The sequence below is a fragment of the Bombus affinis genome, unplaced genomic scaffold (genome assembly GCF_024516045.1).
Source record: "Bombus affinis isolate iyBomAffi1 unplaced genomic scaffold, iyBomAffi1.2 ctg00000059.1, whole genome shotgun sequence".
NCBI classification, from domain to species: Eukaryota; Metazoa; Arthropoda; class Insecta; order Hymenoptera; family Apidae; genus Bombus; species Bombus affinis.
The window spans coordinates 601,647-623,915 of NW_026108820.1; the positions used below are offsets into that span (position 1 = coordinate 601,647).

At 33.6% G+C, this 22,269-nt stretch overlaps 2 protein-coding genes and 1 long non-coding RNA gene across 13 annotated transcripts in view; 1 reads left to right on the forward strand and 2 right to left on the reverse strand.

Moving 5' to 3' along the window:
- The window catches only part of LOC126926808 (A disintegrin and metalloproteinase with thrombospondin motifs 3-like), a 163,004-nt gene that overhangs the window by 90,337 nt on the left and 50,398 nt on the right, over window positions 1-22,269 (forward strand). Inside the window, exons 1-2 of one of the 11 annotated variants that reach the window (XM_050743183.1) lie at window positions 57-175; window positions 21,513-21,679. The exons of 9 other annotated variants lie outside the window; for them this stretch is intronic. In XM_050743183.1, coding sequence (XP_050599140.1) covers window positions 157-175; window positions 21,513-21,679 — 186 coding nt within the window. In that variant the 5' untranslated portion in view covers window positions 57-156. Of the gene's footprint in view, window positions 1-56; window positions 176-19,195; window positions 19,387-21,512; window positions 21,680-22,269 lie in introns of those variants that run through there. One more of the 11 variants, XM_050743182.1, reaches the window with a different exon arrangement.
- The window catches only part of LOC126926812 (uncharacterized), a 127,184-nt gene that overhangs the window by 44,200 nt on the left and 60,715 nt on the right, over window positions 1-22,269 (reverse strand). The window lies entirely within an intron of this gene.
- On the reverse strand, window positions 5,086-5,676 carry LOC126926899 (uncharacterized). Its single transcript, XR_007715002.1, has 2 exons — window positions 5,582-5,676; window positions 5,086-5,414 (listed from the first exon to the last, which is right to left on the reverse strand). It is a non-coding gene; the product is annotated as an uncharacterized LOC126926899 (long non-coding RNA).

Consider the following 22,269-nt stretch of genomic DNA (forward strand, 5'->3'; position numbering starts at 1 on the left):
AAAATCCTTCCGTTGGATCCACGGACGGCCGATGTCAGTTATGTGAGGGGGTAAACATGGACGATCTGAATTTGATTCAATTATCCAAAGCGAGAGAAACGGTGTTTGAGTGGTGGCGCGAAAATTACCGATTTCGTTGCGCATATTGACAAAGTTATGGCGAGGGATCTGTATGGTATGTACTATATAGCTTTTCTCGCGGGCTATGTTTCTTTATATTGTATATCGAAGTACGCACCTAACGTTTCAAGAGAAGCTTTGCATGCCTTGTATAACTTGAACTGTAGTTTAGATTTACAACTTTACTTTAGTCTTTATGTTTTCTTACTTTTCAAGAGGTAATCTGCGATACTTGTAAATAGATACTACATATATATGTACGTTAACTTGTAATGTGTAATATTCCTCTTTGGTTAGGTCTATATTTTCTAATGTGACAAATATGTGTATGGTGGCCATCTTGTACAAGTAAACTGATATTTTTAGCGTAATTTTACAAATTACAAGTCATAAATTATTCCTTTTTCCAAACAAGGAAATATACGAGAAAAAATAGAACAGATTCTTACGATTATTTTTGTGAAGTTTTGTAATATACGAATTAGCATTTTTTTTTATTTTTTTTTTTTTTTTATTGCATTTGAAAAAATCATGTATTTAAGTATTCACGAGAAAGGGGAGACAGAAAAGAAATGCAAAGATGGAAAGTTTCGAATATGTAAAACGTAGTGAAATCCGTAAATGATTTCATAATTGCTCTTGAACATTTCTTACAAACAAACGAGTCATCTCATACTTTCCTACAGGAGAAGTACATATTCATCAGAAAAAATTCCATTGATGTTGTCTATGAATGCTTATGCATCCAGCGAAGTCTGTGATTATTTTCTTTATCTGGAAACATACGTTATAGTTTTGAAGTTATAGTTTTACATTAAGTTTTTTTTTACATTTTACATTACAGTTGTTCACAATCGTTATAAAAAGACCGGAAATGTATTCAGGTCACGCACATGCTTTACTGCTTTATACGTACTATCGATGTTAAAAAACAACTCGTACCGAAAGGATTAATATAATTTTTATTTAAATTTTTTATTTCGTATTCATAGACGAAAACTGTGTTGTGTTGTTTGTCCGCAAATATGTAAAACGATTCCATTATATTATAAAGTTCTGAAAATCGATAGTTTTCGTTATACATTTCGTTAGTTAAAATAGTTAAATGACTTTCCAGAAACAAATCATGCTTCATGGACATTTTGAGCTTAGTTAGCGTAAAAGTTAAACCTTGTTCTGTAATTAGTTGTTACATGAAATTAACTGGATTTCAAGTAGCTGGTATGTAAATGATACTTAAACTAACATGTAATGCTTAAATCGTAAAATAAATATACATCTAAAATCAGTTAAATTTAGGGAATCAATATCGATAAACGCGAAACTATAAATAACATCTTTAAGTCAAAGATTATTTGAAAGAATTTCAATTTCACTTCAAACTTGAAAGGATATTTCAGATCAAGTAAATAACAAATTTATACCGGTATAGTGATCTCATGTTTCTTGAATTCAAACAATTTGTGTAATCGGTACGAGAATGTATGCAATATGGGATATTAAAGAGAATCGCATTAGGCATTATTGCACCATGTACGTCATAAATCGTCGATGAAAGCTCTGAAGCGGGCAAAAAAGTTTATAGCTTCGATAAATAAACTGTTCTTTGTAAATGATAGGTTAAAAAGTAGGTAATCAGCATTAATATCAATAGGATATTCCATCGAATAATTTTAAGGATCTTTGTATTATAACATATCCTTTAGATAAAAGATAATTGTTAGTTTTATAACGAAGAATCCACAAGTGTTTCTACAGTAACAAAGTAATTAACGTTTCCTTAAGGGACTAATTCTTGTTACAGATTTCTTTCACCTTCATCTTTGAAACTATTCATAAATTATATTTATATCTTTCAAAAAATCACATCCTAATCCTTAATAATGCTCACAGTTTTGTAGTATTTAATATCTTTTGATTTATTCGAGATTTCTTCAAATCTAATACAGAATTCAAAATGTTTCACGTATTTATTATAGTCTATAGATTATGCTTACAGACTTGGTTCATGTATGTACGTATGTGTATTATACATTATTGTATTTAAGAATTTATATGATCGTCCCATGAAATACCTCTAGTCTGTAGGAAACAGTCTGTTGCTACTATGGTTTAGATGAAAGAATATTATGACATGTCGTTTAACTGTATGATACCATCTATTAATGTATCAACGATGACTTTAATGACAGTCTAATAGATATTGCGCTACAACTTTGATCGACGTGACTTATTTCTATGATGCACTTCGACAAGCTGATTTCAGCCAAATCAAGTCAAACGAAGTTTCTTATGTTTAATATTCATATAAACTTACTATGCATGTACGTAGTTTGTTTCAATAGCATCTACATAGTTTAAGAAACTAGTTGATGACGTTGTTTCAATAACACAATCATAGTGGTTTTTAGAATAATCATGATTCGAACGCAGACTATTAGGGGATGATATGTTTTAAGAACAAAAATTATAGTTTTCCCTTCTAAAACATGAGATTGAGATTGAAATAATTTTGAAAGAAGAGCAAAATAATTTTAATTCTTTAACCATTTAACTCTACCTTAATAACAAAATACAAGAACGTGTTAAGTATACATTATTACTAATTTAATTATTTATATCACTAATAAACAATATTCTTAATTCGCAATTCTTATATCATTGAACTATACTATTAATGAAATGATTTTATATAACTTGCAATTCAATGGAATAAAAACATGAATGAAATATTTAAACATACCTACGTACATAGATTTCCAATAATTTTACGTAACTTTATGAATTAACACGTTACAATATATTTTGCATATATATACGGTATATATCTGTTACATTTATCAAAAATGATTCTTGTTCAATTACATTCGCCACTTATATCGCGGAAGCGTAAAATTATTTCAAACAATATGAAAATAATTTATCGTGAAAAATATTTTACGTATTGTTTCTCGTTTTTATCGTAAATTAAGCACGTTCCCATTTCTTGCCATAAGAAATAATGGATAATAGATAACAACAGCGTAACGAAAGTAAAAATTATTGTTCATTCACGTTTTGAACGTAATTTTATCAGCTGTACTTTTTCAGCTACTTTGATTTTACTTAATTTCAAAGAACATATTTAAATAATAGCTGGCTTAACGTATGAAATATAACGTCGAAATATTACCGCGACTGTCTTGAACAGATTTCCGCCTGTAGATGACTTTAAACGTTTCCGTATCTCGTAATTTGCGAGAAACGAATCTCACATACATTTCTACGAGACCTTGCTCTGTCCATCTTGCAGTTCCTTCCTTGATTGACTTTCAAATTTCCCCCTGGATTCTAGGCTGTTTCTGTCATATAGAGTGAAGAGTTCGCTGGCCCTCGAAGCAAAGAGACAAGCACATAGAAAGTCTGCCTTTGGGGTTGGAAGTAAGCATAATTTACGATACGATGATCTAATCCCTTCATCACGCTTGGAATATACATGGTTGCCTGTAAAAGGACGCAGTTTTATATTCAGCAAGTTGCAAAGAAAAGATCTATGTCATTTTGTGATCTTATAGTACTCACTCGAGAGAAAAGTAAATTTTAATCAACGTTATATAATATTGATGAAATCCAATTGCTGGGTCAAGAAGAAGAGAAAAATATCCTTCGCCATTCATAACAAATATTTGACTTTCTGTTTTAATATACTGCGGGCACGAGAAAATATTTGCGCGTGTCCATATTTTCCAATGAACCGTTTTCCTATCAGCTTTTATATTTCAAATCAAATCCTTATAATCGTATGAAAGTACCATTAAATAATAACAAGTTTAATACGTGTATCATGTATTTATATTCATATTATTTAAATACCTTTCGTAGTCACTGTATAACTGCCATCTGTGGATAATACATAATTCTCTATTTATTCCTTCTGTAGCCGATATTCCACGACATGCATTATTTATTGATTTGTACGTGTCCACAATAGGTAGATTTCTCTCTATGTGTATTCATAAAAAAAAATTCGTTGGATTCAAATCAGATGATGGACGAGATTATTTTATTGGACACGTTTATTCTATCTATTCTATCGAGGGTTCGATTTAAACGTTCGATTTAAATGTTAAATAAAAAGTACGGTATATCAAATAAATAGGATTAATTATTGGATCTACGCTTATCAGATATTTTATACTTCTCTCATTAAACATGTACTACAAATTTACGGAGTTTTAGATTACTTCCTTGTAACATTCTCTCTCTCTCTCTCTCTCTCTATATATATATATACAAATATGTACATATATGTAAGATAGTAATCCGGGGATAATTCAGGGATCTATTCTGTAGTCTGAAAATCGAGTTTTTATTATGGAGTAAATAATAAAATACAAAAATAAACAACAATTAATATGCGTCTATAACAATAAATAATAATTATATAAACGGGAAATAAAAAGTCTTTAGTACAATGTTTACCTGAAAATCGAGAATCGATTTTCAACGTCCTGAGCTACCGATCTTCCTTCTTCAGTCCTTAAAATTTTAAATAACTATTCTGTAACCTTGTCTGTCTCTAATGTAACTCTCTGTCCGTCCGTTCGCGAAAAATTTGCTTCTTAAAATGGTCGTCCATAAAATAAAAGAAGGTCTGTCCGTGAAACACAGCCTGTCGTACAACCCGTAAAACAAAAAGAATCCCTATCCTACAGGAACTCTAGGGAGTTTACACCGCCCCTCGAATGGGGAGTGAAACAGATTCCCTTCAGATCCCCGATTACCGTTATCCACTTCATATATGGAGTTTGAAATCCTTCTTAGAATTATGAAAGGTCCTTTCCTAATTTCTTCCAGCTTATTTCTATTCATTTTTTTTCCGTTATGGGTGAAGACCATATCACCGATTTTAAATTCGTGTTCTCTTCATTTTTTATCGTATTTTTGTTTGTTGATTTCGAAATTTCTTGTTGAGTTTTTGAATGCTTCTTCTCTGTCTCTTTTTAGGTTTATCTTATTCACCATTATTTCCTTAGGGACGATTTCAATCATTTTTCCATTCAGTAAATGATTTGGGGCAAACCCCGTTACACTGTGTCTGGTGTTATTGTTTTCTTCTACGCTTTCTTCTGTGATTTTTGTCCAGTTTCTCTTATTTTTGTCTGAATTACATCTGATCCTGTTTACTAATGTTTGATTTACCCTTTTGTTCAGTCCATTGGAGGATGGGCAGTCTGTCGAGGTGAAAATTAATTTAATGTTCCTTTTCCTCCTATACTCTTGAATTTCTTTGGATGTCATTACTGGGTATCGGTCTGCAAGGATAATTTTTATGGAATCAGTTTCTCCTGTCGAGTCTATAAGTTTTATGATATCTTCTGTGTGTTGTGTTTTCGATGTGGACATAAAAACAGCCCTTGAAAAATGATCGATGAGTATGTGCATGTATTTCTTTGGTGAGTTGTTATTGGGTGAAATCGACCTGGGAAATTCAGTGCTTCATAAATCACACAAGGTTGTTTCTTGGGCTGTGGCTCTGGCTTTCTGTCCAATCTTGCGTTACTCCCTTGTGTTTTTTTTCCCTTCGTCTGATATTGCCCCAAGAATCCGATTAACTCATTTGTTGATTGTACTGTTTCTTTATCCATTTTATCTTGAATGTGTATGGGTAATCCAATAACAATTAGATTTATCCCTGTCTCTTCAGAAGTCTTCCTCCTTACTTCCAATATTAATCATTCCTTTTTTATGGCATATTCAGTGAATGAACCTGAAATGTATTTAAAGTTATAAGTGTATCGTACTGCAGACCAACCTTTATTGCCAGAAGCTTTTTGAACTGCCACCTTCCAATTTTCCCAGTTGTATTCTTCATCCTTCAGCAGATTTGCTTGGTACCATTCTGATGCTGTTTTTCCCAAATATTTCTTCAAATTCTTGATCCTTTTTTCATCAGTTTGGATTTCGTATTTTTCGTATTCGGTTTCATACTCATATTAGAGTATGGAAGGGATGCGTATGTGAAATATGAATATTTCATACTCCAATCTGTGGCTTTTTGCCTTCCATCAAATTGTTTTATGACAAAGTCTGTGCCTTCTCTCTCATGCATGTTTTGTTTCTGGAAGATCTTTAATAATGTTTCTGTTTGAAGATTGGGCTTTTCGATTTCGGTCTTTATTTTCCTTGTGGGGATTATCTCCGATTCTTCTAAGTAAATATCTCGAAACACGAAGTTTAAACTTGTACCGATGTATGACGCTGCCGTTGCGTCATCCATCGTGAATGCAATGTTTCTGTAATGGCTTACCTTGGTTAAGCTGTTTGCGGCTTTCTTCACTATCGATAAACTGAATAATCGCGGACGATGATCTCTTGCTTGATATTCTGGAGGAAAAACATCACATACTTCATCTTCTGGTTTTCTTATGGATTCTTATGCATTCTATTTTCTCCCCCTTGCGTTCTCGTTCATGGCGATACGTAGCTTCACTTCTAACGGCATGGCGTAGTGAAAATCGATTTGTAAGATCGTAATTTGGTGATAATTCAGGGATCGATTCTGTAGTATGAAAATCGAGTTTTTATTATGAAGTAAATAATAAAATACAAAAATAAACGACAATTAATATGCGTTTATAACAATAAATAACAATAATTATATAAACGGGAAATAACAAGTCTTTAGTACAATGTTTACCTGAAAATTGAGAATCGATTTTCAACGTCCTGAGCTACCGATCTTTCTTCTTTAGTCTTTAAAATCTTAAATAACTATTCCGTAACCTTGTTTGTCTCTGATGTAATTCTCTGTCCGTCCGTTCGGGAAAAACGTGCTTCTTAAAATGGTCGTCCGTAAAACAAGGGAAGATCGGTCTGTCCGTGAAACACAGCCTGTCGTGCTACCCGCGAAACAAAAAGAATCCCTATCCTACATGAAATCTAGGGAGCTTGCATATATATATGTATCCTTTTAAAATTCTAACAAATTATACAGATTCATAAAAATATAGTTAAAGACTTTGTAATATTGTGGTTTTTAAATACACATATATAATTTTTAAATAAATGTTAAATTTCTTCCGACTATTCGTATCACATTACGATTATGCTCTTTTAGTTCTATAGCTTACGAAGTTAGTTTAGAAGTCGAGGCTTACCTCACAGGCTTACACAAAAGTATTGGTTGAAGTTTTCCTATCAAAAAAAAAAAAAAGTAAAAAAAAAGGAAAAAGTTGTAATCGCTTTAATCCGCAGGTTGTAGTTAACACGTTTGTGTTTCGATTTAAAAGTTAATTCAATTAATCCATAATATCGAAATGTTGCTAACTGTTATTTTATATTTTTTTTATATTATTTGATATTTAATCGTTTGATGAATACCATAGATATCTGATATTTAATCATTTAGATGAATTTCATAGATATGTAATATTTCATCGTTAGATGCGTTCCATCAAAGTTTAATATTCATCTGCCCACGTTCTCTAAGGGAAGATTTGATATAAAATAATTTTCATAACGTTTTAAGACATTTATAAAATGATTACGTAACACTTTATGTTAATTTGGAAATTTAAATAAATTAGAGAATTATCAATACCATTCGTTGTTATAACGATGCTTAATAACTCGGAATACAAACAGCTTTCAAGTAATCGGATAAAATTTATTATGCTGCCAAAATAAAAGTATGATTTATACAAGGTAAAATCTCCTTTGTAAGTAGTGTGATGCTTGCAATGTCAGGCACACGAAGTATACGCGCATATTATATCACGTAATTTCAGCTTTATTCCATCTCTTAATCGCTTGGTTTGAAGAAGCCGTAAGTAAGAAGCGAAGCCATAGCGTAAAATAGTTTTATTAAACTTGTAAACAGATATAAGAAATATAGTCGTAGTATCCAACTGCAAGTTCAAATGCGAAAAATAACGTTCGGGAAAATTTGTGACATGGTGAGAAATTTTATACTCATATCCTAAATTGATAACATATATATTATTTGTAGAAAATTATATTTATTTGTATATATGTAAACATAATATCTATTAATGAAAAAGTTAATTAAGAAATATCCTATTATTATTACTATTCGTATCTATTATTTTTCATTTAATAAAAAACTAGTGTACACCAACTCATGTTCATTCTACTGATCTTATTTTTACGGTTCGAAATATATATATCGAATTTCGATTTTCCATCGTGTTTCGCTTATGATTCATAAATATTAATTAGCATGCGATTAATTGGTGTTATAATTCAGAATGTTCGATATTCATTTACATTTATATTACTTTCACGTTATAGTTAAATATTTAACGTTGGTTAAATATTTTATTATTTGAAGGACTTGTGTCTATACTTCATATGCGACAAAAATTGAGAATTATTCACGTTTTTTAATTTAACGATCCTACTTTTATTTCAATTATATCTCGATTCTTAAACTTTCATTTATTCGCGTCAAAATTAAATCCTAAGCTTCAATCCTACGCTTCCCTATGTAAAAACCTTTTAATCCTTATTTTTCGAATAGTTTGCGAGAATTGATCTTCGCGCAAGAATTAACGCCACTCAAGTACTAATTGATTCCATCTCCAGAGCGCTTAAGTGACATTCGATTGTCGCTTGAGTAGTTCTTATCCTCGCTGTAAAATACGACAGAATTTCGATTCCTCGATCATTAATTACATTATGAGGCTACTTTCTCACGCTTTTCTATTCCACGCCGTGATTCCGCTCGCCTAACTACTCTTTCGTTATAGCGCCGATCAGACTTTCAACAAGGTCACGATTAATCTCGATAATGAAATTTCCATCACTATCGCAATAAAAAAGATTATTCTACGTTAAGCTATATCTTCTTTTTTTAATTGACAGAATGCATCGATACGTTGATCGCCACGTGAATTTTATAGATTTTGGCCAATAGATCGAATAGAAACACACAGTGTGATTCTACGTGAAAAATAAGAAAGATAGGAAAAACACCTGGTATGATTTATTACAATTAATTTTTTTTCATCCGAGGATCGAAATTGAGGATTTAACCGGTGTACTGAAATTTTTACAAATTTTATTCCACATTTTCCACTCGGTTTTTCACGTAGAATCAGTAATTGCTCGCTTCTGCCGCAATATTTTTCAGCCCATTTACATTATTAAAAGAAACGTTTTACTTTTCCAAGGTATTGTATTACATTCGCGCACTCTTCTCCGACAACGTTACCTAATTCCTTCATATCGTCGGAAATTCCTTGGCCCATTATTCGCGTTTCATTCGTTGGAAACTTGCGTTAATTTGTTCGCCAACTGGAAGTTACATAAGTCCGTCGATTTTTATTTCCACGAACTGTTAGAATAGGATAAAATTTTGTTGCCATAAATTGTATTTAACGCGGAGTTATCAACCACGAGCAATTGTATAAAGCTTATTACTTATTGTATAGAACTTTTACTATATCGTAGATCAATAACGTACTAAGATTATGAAAATTTATGATTTATTTATGACTTATTTATGACTTATTATTTATTATTATAATATTAAGACTTATGTACGCGACTCGAATATTTATGTATTCTCCTTCAATATCCTTAATCCCTTCGATATGACGTATAAAATTTACAAATTGCCATTTTAACACAATTCAAATATAGTTCGCGTGGACTACACGCGAACGATGTGGTTTCGAATTTATTAACTAAGCGTTATACGTTCCTCAATGTGGACATTACTTATGTACATGGAATGTACGATTATAGTTAGAAACGTGGCTGAAAATACAGATTTGTTAATGCTATAAGTTACAGTTGCACAATGATGAGTCATAGCAGAAGAGATTACCATAACTTCGAATATAACTTTTATCGTTACAATTCTATGTTAACGTTGTATTTGCATCTGACAGTTTGTTGAATTGCGTAATATCACGAAGATGGCGAACTAAGTTTAACTTGGTTTAAGAATATAAGTTTAACGATAAGTGAAATCTACCAGTTTCTTCTCTTTTTTCTTCTTTTTTTCTTTTTATTTTGCTTATTTCCTTATTTCGAGAGTTTCGTATAATTCTCATCTATCCAGGAATAATTTAAATGTAGAAAACAATTCAACGAAATGAGAAATATACGTTTGTTTCATGTGCGATTAAAAAATTGCATCCGACGAATTTAATATATCAGTTAATAAGTATTATATTTGTTTGGAATGTTATTTCTGCAAAATTGTTTAGAATTGTTCTTTGGATATTTAATAATACGTATCTTGTAAGTTAACGAAGATACTCGCGATTTGTTGTTGTTTTTTTTTTTTTTTTTTTTATTCATTAATGTAACTATTACATACTGCTGTGTCCGCTAAAATAAATTCAGATATTATGGAGGTTTCAAATACGTAACGACAAGAAGATATTGTGCCTGGAAAATAGTAGTAAATGTTGAATATGTCGATGTTAAAACGTCTTTAATATATTCGGTATAAATATATCGAATTTAATTTATTTTCAAATTACATTATTATTTAATGCTCGCGATTAACAACCATTTCCAATTACATATTTAATGATGCATCTATTATCAGAACTTATTAAAACATCGCATCTCATCGAAGATCACGTTATTCTGTGATTGTTTCGTACTCGCTACGTTTTATGTACGTACACGTAATGAGAATTAAAATTTATCGAAGGAGGAGCTGCGGTCTGCGAATAATTTTTTAACAAAAGCGAAAAAAAGAATCGTGTTAAATCTAACTAAGTATCTCTGTCTGTTGTTACAAATATTACGTTAAAATTGTGTACGAGACGAATAAATCGTAGAGAAATGGGGAATCGAAGAGGCAATTATGGCATAGAAATTAACAGGAAAAAATAATCTTATCTGTTAATTTTTATAGGATAGTTTGCTTTTTAATTTTTATCTATAGGCATAAGAGTAACCATTAGAAATACTTATAGAAATTTAATGGAATTTTCTGTTAAAATTACATCTACCTTGATTGAAGGAAATTTTAATTAATTTCATTCTTAAAACTCAACGAATCAAAGTAAATGCTTAACATTCGTCATACATTAATTGAATTCGCTAAAATTGATGTACCAAATACATTTCACCATGATGAAAATGTTTTAACGTTTGCATCGATATAATAGCGTTTGTACTGGTGTATTTATCGATGATATGTTTACTTGAAATACGTGAAAACAAAGTATAGCTACAACAGGCTGTGTAAAAACAGAATGTAAATTATTGAACGTACTTTCGTACTGTGACGATAAATCGTGGGGATTGTTAATGAATTATTATGCACTCGGTAATAAAATACGCTTGCAAAATACAACATCTTTTTGCATGGAAGCTTTGATATTAATATTAAATATGCAAACAGGATATACAGCGTGATGAAGGCTATTCATTTAGTTTGCTTATTACTTTATAGAATGTTATAAACGTTAACTTCATATAGTTTAAGAAAATTATCACGGAATACACGTCATGTTGCACATGGAACATTTGCGGTGACATTTCAAAGGCTGATTAACAGAATGTTATTATTGTGCCGTAGAGAAATACGATTAGTGCGCGGAATTTACTCGAAACTATAGTAGAAAAATGGTAATACGGCGTTTATTTAATTAGAATTTCATTTTACGTTTTAATCATTCTTAAGCAACCTTCCTCTTCTATATTTGTAAAAGAGGAAACGAACACCTCGCTTTTTTTCTTCTGGTAACTTCAATCTTGTAATTTTGCTAATAACTTAACGTTATAATAACTAAGATTAATATATTGTATAATAAAAATCCGTAATTCTTTCGAAGATTGACGTTATGTAAGGGTAAAGCTGTAAGTAAACGTTGGTTTATAGATATGAACGTTAACGGTATAGCAAACGTTTATTAAAGTAATAACGCAAATAATAAATGAAACGTTTCCTTAAAAATGAAAGCATGCGTTGATCGAATGCAGTTGATTGTTACGTTTGACAGCCTATAAAATTTTTCTGAGAGTCGTGTTAAATAATGAACGTAAAAAATATTACTTTTTGCATGATTTATCATTAAACATGTTTGTTTAATAGAGCGAGTAAAACAGTCCCGGAAGGATTTGAGTTCTCATCGACCCTTTTTTCCCAGAAATTACGCTCTAGGTGCAACAATTTCAACAATTTTCAGCAGTTGCCAAAATTATTTTAATACAACTTTCAGCTGAAAAATTGTAAGAAATTGTTAGAATTTAATATTAGGAAAAAACGTAATATCGATGTTAAAAGAATTTATAAAGCGACACAGAAAGGACTTATTAATTTCTCGAAGGCAATTGAAAAGAAAAGCATGTTTCTGTTTTTGGGAAGCTTTTAAAGTCAGGTGTTCCATATTAAGTGCAATTAACTTGCAAATATTTATATTTGCGCAGTTCCTTCATTTTGAAATATTCGCAAAATTTGCTGCATATTTCGTGTTCGTTCCATCTTCCGAAATGAAAATAAAAATTTTTATTCAATGTCTGAATATATTTCATTATATTCCATCTTTCTCATGATTGAAAGTTTCTTCTTCTTTTTAATAATTATATCGTAGCAAATACACAAAGATATTCATATTCATACACAAAGATATAGATATTCATACACACAAATCATAAGATATTCATACACAAACATATTCAAGATATATATAGATAAGATTTATTTCATCCTCTACGTTTCCTAAACGTTTCATGGACTTTTGCATTTTTAAAATTCCCACAAATGCACGAACATCCGCGATCTAATAATCTAACGATGAGTCCGCTATTTCGGAAGATATTTCTATATTTTGGGTAAATCGTTGCTTTGTAATATTTGACATAAGAGAAGCTCGTTAACGAACGCGTAATGTCAGATATCCACGTTTACCGCGACTCTTTCAGGAGAAGAACTTTGCAGCTAGGAGAGTTTTAAGGAACTTTTAATTTAGAAAAATTTTAAAGAACGACCGTAACATGTATATTCCGACGCAAATGTCGTTCCTGATAGGAGAATCACACAGTCGAGTTCAGCAATCGAATCGATGTTCAACAGATGCGAGGGCAGAAGCAGACGAAGAATAAAGAGAGAATAAACACGCACTCGTTAAATCAGCGCAACGAGTAAAGTAGATCTAGCCATTATTCCGTTCTGAAAAGGAAGACGAATGGAAGAGGAAAGGAAGGTTCAAAAGAGCATCGTTCGCTTTGATTATTGACACACGCTCACGCTAATAACGGTCATTGAAAGGCGAACGGAGAATGAGAATTATTGAAACTTGGAAATATCGAAAGCTTGAAGCTTCGCTAATTAAGAGAAGTCAACTGTCATAAACATCGATGAAGATCCTATCGACGGAAAGTTAGGAAATTTAATCTTTTCCCTTTACGTTTGACTCGAACGCGAACAGTTTGATCTGTTTCTCGTTTGAGGAACGACCTAACGAGTATACAGAGTCTTTCGCGTACATTACTCGTCGGAAGTTTCGAGTCATTGCGCGTTTCATCAAATTTTGCAGAATTTAAAGAATCGAAGACTTCGCTTTGATAAATTTTTAATTAAAGAAACGTATAGTCGAGTGCAGGCGATTATTGCTGATAACTGCAACATTTATTTTAGTAACGAAATTGACAGGAGATTTGGCATAATCATGTAGATAATACAGGAAAAGTATTTTAAGCTTTCCATATACGAGGGAGAAAAAGTTTAATTATTTATATCGTAAAGTGGCGTCAGGGAAAACCCGTGTCTTATTTCGTGAATCTGAGTCTTCTATCGGGTAAACATTCCTCTTTAATAAAATCTATAACGTGTTAGAACGATACAACAATTTTAGTTATTCCGTAGAGTATTACGACAACAGTCTTAGACCATTTGCATGATGATCAGGATCTCATGGTCAAGCAGAGAAGTAAGTGTCACAGTGTAAAAGAAAAATAGTATCGGTGCATGACGTAGGGATGATGTACGGTGGTAAAGCGAAAGCTGAAGGACATTCGAATAAAAAGAAATAATAAAAAGAAAATAGTTATCGGTTATACAATGTGAACAAAATAACGTACGTGTTTAGAGCAACGACGTTGCCTACTACAGTTGTACGGTAACGAGCCTTTAGAATTTAAAGCCTGGATATTACTCTCGCGATGCTCGTCGATTATACGATGGACATTTTTCTAATAGTTTACAGTAAAAATATTCCTACGTCCAATAGATTGAATTTCAAGTTGAAAAATAATATTAGAAAAGACTGAAAACTTCACGATTCCTAGGATTACGTGTAACATTGCGTCTGCGGAGCCAGAAAATTGATCCACCGATTGGTCTCAAAGGAAAGTTATTTATAAGTCAAAGAGTATCGTATTGCATCGTTCTTTCTTTATTCGAAGCACTCGGGAACGTTCGCTATAAACATTTCCATTGTATCGCGATCAACGAAGAATGATTCGTTTCGTAACTATAATCGCATTTTCATCCATAATGGACAAGACGAAACAAAGCGAAAGGAAAGTTGTACGTTCTCAATTACTCCTATACGGAACAAAGATCAGAAGTTATAAGTTATAGTCATAAGGGGCGACTTAATTGAAAATTACTTGACATCACGCGTTGCTCGAGAGCGAAGTTACGCGGATGTTTATATCGTCTGGGAGTCCCAGAGCAGCAGTTAAGGGTTAATATCGAGAGCGCAGCGATGGTAAACGTTATAATAATACAAAGTTCCGATATTCTCTAACTCTAACCATTCTACAAATTTCATCTTTAAACGGTATCGTGATCTGGTCCTGGTTTAACCAATTGGCTGTTTTCCACGAGTATACTCGTCACGAAGAGATGGCAGTATTTTACGTTACGACGAGCCCCGTCAGTACTAAATTGAAAAATAAAACAGTCGTTTCGTAACAACTTAATTCTATATTATAACAGCCACCCGTACTCCGTGTTCGACGAGTATACTCGCCATCGCTTACTGTTCGCGACACACTTTTAGGTACACGCTTTTCAAAGAGGTCGCAACGGCTAACTGCTAAATTTTTTTATTCTGACATTGAAATTTAACAAGAATAAATCAATACCAGCGGCTATTTCAGTTCTATCCTTGGCACGTAAATACAATATAATTTACCTTTAACGAAAATGAATGCAATTATTCGTAATTATTCGCGATACTATTTACTTATATATTTTCCTATGTTGTCTTACGTATCTGTTATTTGTAATAGATGAGATCGAACGAGAAATATTAGAGGATCAGCAGCAGTGTAAAAATATGCGCAAACTTCCACGATCCAGTTATAACACGCGATATAATTCGCTATTTGCTTAGCTCGCTTCGCCAACTGCCAGCCTCGCTATCTTTGTCCATGAGGATCTATTAAGAGTATCATTTTAATTACACGTTGGTCGATCGAACGGCCAACGAGAAACGCGGCCGACAATTTTGATTAAATAGCCGCTAGCGTTACCGAGAACACGGCTCGTGTAAAACAATTTCGTCAGACAATTTTGGTTATCGGATTTGTTCGGCGAGACGCGCAAACAAACCGGCTTTCACCTCGTCAAAGGCTACGTTTCACGCGAAACTCGCGCCAGTTACAGCGTTAACTTCCTTTGTAGTATTCATGGTGAAATCGCCAATTCATTTCCACCGTCTAACGAGAAAGACGAAACGGACGTATTCTCGGTGAACGCTTCCCTTTCGCGTCTCTCCCGTTCTTCGCATCGCTCTGCTTCAACGCAGTACAACCAGCCAGCTCTCTCGTTCGACAGCTGACAAATTGCCTGCGTAACTTGTTTGCCGCGACCGCGAGAACTATGTTTTAAGTCGAATGATCGTCAGATGTTACGAACAATTGGAAATTATCTTCATTTCCCATATCGCTGGCCGATGCTCACGATCTGTTCAGTTTGGAAAACATGGAACAGCTCGCTGGACGATTAGTTTGAATTTTACGGAATCGCGTTTGAGGTGGAATATGCCGAGATCGTTGATGTTCGACTGCTCCCACGAATACTCTGGTGTCTGTACGTTTTATCAGTCGAACCTAACATTTCTCAGTGACGGATAAGTTTCTTTTTAAAAAATCTACACATTCTTTTCTCTGTTCGATAGAATAGAATTCCGATAAATAAGAATTTGGTATGAAACTAACAACGTTCCAGTCGTACAGAAAGAAAATAGAATTTAATTAAAAAGGTGGGAGGTGGTGTAAGAATCGGCGATAGAATTCATCAAGAGTACGTGACGTTGGAAAAGCTACAGTCACAGATGTTAGAAAATGGAAACGTGATATTGAGAATTATGTAAAGCACGTGGATTGCTCGAATGATGGGGTAACTGTGGGGAAACCTTAAATACACTGATGTAATGGGATGGTTTCGTTGTGATAAAGACGATAATAACGACGATTTTATACAAATGGAAACAGCCAGCTAAAACGATAATGGAGAGGCACTTTCCCATGCCGAAGCACCCACGCCACTCGAAAAAGGGGCTTCGATCGTACAAAATTCACCGCGCAAAAGCTCCCAGGTACAGAGAAAATGTAATTTTACGCAGTTATTTCTACCGAAAGAATCGTGTGACGTGGTGCTTAAAAAGATATGGAATGTATAAATATTCAAAAAATCAATTTTATAAAATTAAATCTATCGATCCATTAATAGGATTAAAAGAAAGGAATACATCCGAAATGTACACAAAATTGAAGGAAAGGAAGATTTGTATAAAAATTGTAATAATACGATGCAGCAATTTCACGATACCATTTAATTAAAGTGGGTGTATATATTTTTGAGAGCATCCTCTGTACATCAGAAATATATTACGAAATAGAAATATGTTATTACTGGTTTTCCGATGAGAATCCGAAGTGTATCAAACATTTAATCGGCGTAGATATTTATCGACGCAACAGTTGCAATTTCACAGATACAAATATCTTGCGAGTTCTCTCATCGTCGTAATTTGTATCTCCTTTATATACATCGTCTGTCTGAATATTCTTTCTAATATTCTAATTGGACTGTAGATTTTGATGCAAATTCATATTTTTGAGAATATGATTGAAAAAAAAAAGAGAAGTAAAGAGTATTTTGTATATTTTATATTTTCTTTCGTATCACGTGCATTTTGTACAATTTTATTGAAATTGGATTACAAGAGCCAAGCAAATCGAACATCAAACGGACTACGCGTCGTGTGTTACTTTATAGGAAAATCACGACAATGTCTGTAACATTCGTAGTATTTTACGATCCTATCTACGATAGCAATTAAAAGTTCATCAAACAGATGATTACATCACGTACAAGCCATTTGAAAGTCAAATTGTTCCATTTTCCGAAAATTTATTCTTTCTAACTTTTTAAGGGTATTGTACATCGTGGCTTATTAACATACTAAATAATAATTGACTGTTCGAATAGTTTGATGATTTTTGGAAAGTACGTGTCCCTGGTAAATATAACTTCTATGCACACTTCCAAATCCGTTTGAAATTTCACCGATACGATCAAGTTAGGCGTGTCTCGCTACAGTGCTGCAATGATCATTTCGAAATGCTTCGTATATCATATACGCAAAAAGTTTCCAGCAACGTTGAAACAGCTTCGCGAGCCACGTGTAATTTATTTATAAAAGATTTTTGCAACTGTCGAGACATCTTGGTATCTGTTAATAATCATTGAGATATCATTGCAATCAAGTAATTGCACTGTATCATACGCGATAACGAAGTTACTCGATTATTCGAATGGTATGTACTGGGATTAGTTTCGATGGATGTTTGAATGATGACGGAATATTTGGCCAGCATAAGGACTGATCCCTTCCATATCGATCGCGTTTATCGATATTTGATAAAGAGGTCGTTTGCAAATTACATTTACCGTCTACTGTTGCTCACGAAATTATTCCAACTCTGATACGTGCTTCTTTATAAATATATCGCGTGTGTACGTGTATGTTACATATTATATTACATATCGCATATTACATATTATATTGTATTTTAAGTAACAAGATATTTAGTGCGAGTGTATATTTCGCAGAGATTCCAAAAGTGATTAAACAGTCAATTATCCATCACATCGATGCATCTCAATGTTCAATGGGACAGTATTTCGCGTCTATAACATGTTGAAGATAGCTCTTTATGGTGTATCTCGTGGAGGAAATTAATTTCACGAAATTAATTAAACAGTCAATTATCTGTTGTACCGATACGTCTTGATATTCAATGGAATAATTTTTGATATTTATTGTACGCTCAAAATACCTATCTATACTATGTACTATTTTTCCCCCCAAATATTCGCCACAACTATTTTCTGCCTTTTACATTTGCACTTTCAGGATGATTTCAAATTCTACCAATGTGATCTGGATAGTCGTGTTTCGTTACAAAACGAACAAAATCCCGAAGTCTCGTGTAACAGGCTATAGGAGGCGTTGGTGCGTTCTTTAAAACAGAATAACTTTTCAAAAATTGAGTCAAACAATTTGTTTCTTTCCTTTTTTCTTTTTTTTTTTTTTTTTTTTACGAGTTAGAAGAATTGGAAAGATTAACAATAGGTGACGTGTAAAGAAATGTTGAAAGAAGTACAATTAGTCGGAATAGCGAAGAAGAAAGTAAAGGTAGCTTTTTACAACTTTTCTAGCTGGACCTGTAACGAAGATTTAAATAACACATTTCGAAGATTTCCTCTAACTCGTCGAGCAAAATTCAAATGGTTCGGTCCACAGTTGCAGACGAGTTATTTCGTTCGAATGAACGTACGAAACGAAAGATATTTTTACGGCGAGTGTCGGACTATTTTAGCTTTCGAGGCATTGTAAGTTGAATTTTAGTTGCGGTGTCGACAAATCATTGATTCAGTGACAGTGAATTTTCTTTTTTCTGGGTGTGATGCGAATGCGCAGAAACTTTGACGTCAAACGTTCCCGCTGAACGAACAGGACCTTCCGGCTGCCATGGATATTGATTTTCCTTGGGCTTCAAGGTTTCTGGAGCAGCTGTACCCATCCAGCGCAGACTCCGGCTATTCTCAATATGGCTGCCTATTGTACCCAAATCCGCTCGTTTTGCGTCGCAACGCGCTCGCTGCCATACACCAGCATGCGATCAATGCGCCAATGACATCAGCCGATCGCAATTTAAACAGCCGAATTTATTTTCGAATGTGACGCGCTAGACGTTATCAACATGGCCGATACATGTACCCTGTCACGTACTTCCTGATCGTCGTGTCTATCTCCATGGTCGTAAGCATCAATGGTAAGCCTCGCATTTCACTCGCTTTGTCGGGCTGCTTAAACCTTCGCCTCTTTAATTCGACGCGTTTCTCACACGTTTCGCCACGAATCAAATTACATTTTTCTGAAATTAAAAATTCGCCGATACGTGTTGTCCATCTTCGGTATTTGCGAGAGAAGAAAACGATTCTTGCGCCTTATTCGTCACGCCGATTTTCACGTCGATACGATCGGAATACCAAAGTTGATCGACTCGACAATGTATTGACCAGTTAGCCGTTGCGACTAATGCGACTAAAATGCGTTAGAAAGGACAGAACAACTACTTTGTTCACGCTGTATTATAGTTTTTTCATAATAATTATTTATATCTCTTCATTTGTTCGTTTTACCTGGTCCTGGCTTCCAAATGGTCGAAACGTCTTCAAATTTACGAATATATTTTAGTTTTCGCTGAAATTGCAGTTTAAACAGCAAAAACTGCTTTTTACGCGTGACGAGTATACTCGTCAAGAGTAGGTAACTGGTTAAGACGGAAGATAATTTGCCAGGATAGACAATGGCGGTATTTCGTCTTTGAGAATTTTTAATTTGAGGAATTTTTCTTTCAACAAAGAGCGTTTCTGTAATGGAAAATGGAAGTTTCTGTTTCTTCCCATTTTTCTCTTTCTTTCTCGAGGTTCCTTTCAGTTACATGGCCCTATTTGTTTTACGAGCAAGTTGCGTTTTAGGAGCGTGTTTCGTTGAGGGAGTTTTCACTAGATGTCTGAAGGAACGATGTTTCGTCTATTTATAGCGAAGATCTTTCTCTACATATAAACTGCATATAGAGGAAAGTGCACCTGTTGAAGCCTTCACTCGTAGGTGTTAGCCATTTGTGTTACGAATCGTGTAAACAACGATCATCGTACACGGTGCATTTAATTGACTTTTCTTCCGTGATAAGCTTCGCGATGAATTCTCATTTCGAGGCTACCTTTTTCATTTACCGTCTTGCCTATGTTTCCTATGTATAAAATAAATAATTCATACTGAATACATCTATTTCTATTTTCTCTTTTTCTTTAGATAAGAAGAATATTACAATCAACTTTCACAGAGAATTTTTAACATTAGACCGTCCCAAAAGTGTCTTTTATCTTATAAGGAAATAATAGACGCACAACATTTTTTGTTTTAAATTATTTTATTGAATTACGTTTAATCCATCTTATTCTATTGGAACCAGATGTGAAATAAAACAGTATAATTTTTAACTTCATGAAATATACATAGAATATTTCGTGGATATCGAATCTGCAGTCTTGCGTAGATCCAATTGTCGTGTAGATGCAAACGTAGTCGTATACCGTCTGTTTAGTCTTCGGAGATGATCGAATCTGTTAAGAAGCTGAAACTCTAGAGGATTGGTACGATTGATCAAACTTGCGTGGAAGCGTTTTTCCGAACTTGGAAATATCTTTCATAACTGTAGGTATTTTTAAGTACCCGTGTATGATTTCGTTGATTACCTGCCAATGGATAAGGAATACGTTTGCTGCTCTCGGAATACGTTTAATTGAAATAAATCGAAATAAATTTTTCGTAATTTCCGGATACGTTTACGATATTTTGCTTGCCAAGTCTTACCGTCGGACGTATCGCAAGAACAGCAGGAAAATTTGGCGAAATATCGTTAGAGACGCTATTCGACGGAAAAGCTAAACATCCGAAGAATTCCGTTCTAAATAAGAAACCTAAACCGATGTTTCACCTTATTAGACGATTTCCTCGATGATATCCCTTTCCGCAATCTTCCTAGCAATCTTGTCAACGAACGCGACGAAATTTCATCTTACGCATATCGCCGATGTGTCTGTAAAAGTCAAGACTAATATCTATTTATTTTTACAAAAATGTACAAAAATCTGACGTTAATGAAAGCACGACACATTTGTTTGAAAAATGAAAGAAAGGAAGAAGTAGAAGGAAGTAATTTCTAAGAAATAAAAGAGAGAAAGATGCGAAGCATTAAAAAGTAGACAACGATTTGCCCAACGTCTTACGTCCGATTCCTACGTCGATTTTAATAATCTTTAGAAATCTAGGATAAATCACGATTTCTATTAATTAATACGTATTTGTCGGTTGATTGTGTCCGATGATCAGGCCAACTGTTAACTACGGAACATCGAACTCACGCAGCGTCGGAACGAGCAAACGATTTATGGTGTCATCAGTGTGATACAATGGAAGATGGAGAGAGATGCGCCAATCTGACCGGAAACTTCACCACTTTCGGGCACAAGTGCACTGGTGATAAAAGGACCTGTATGGTAATGACAAATGATAACAGCGATTCAAACGCTTGTTGATTATACACAGGTCACGCACGTGTTTCAGCAGATGTTTGATATTTTGCTTTGATCGCGTGCTTTTAAAGCAAATAGAATATAGCAAACAGCTAGCTAAAAGCGATATTAGTTATCGTCAACACGAGAGCGAGAGAAGGCTGTTCAAGATAGAGCCACAGTTTCATTTCGTTCATAACGCGATTTTAGTGTTTGGAAATGTTCAATATAGTCGATCAATTCAGTTTCATAATAATTACGTACTTTATTGAAATTGAATCCGCTTTATAGGAACATATGTACATGGTGTACACATTTGAGGGAATATGCAAATGCAATTTTTTATTTGTTCTTCTTATTTATTGGTAATCAACAATGATATTGGATATGATATAATTGTACAGTTTGCACATACACGGCAAAAATTTTACGAAATCCGTAATCGATATTAACCGACCGAATTAACCATGAACGAGCCGTATTCTCTGGAAATGATGCGAGATATTCTGGAAAATTGATATTCCCTTGACTAAAAATATGTTACGTTCACACTCACTCGTGTTCGTTACAAGTTC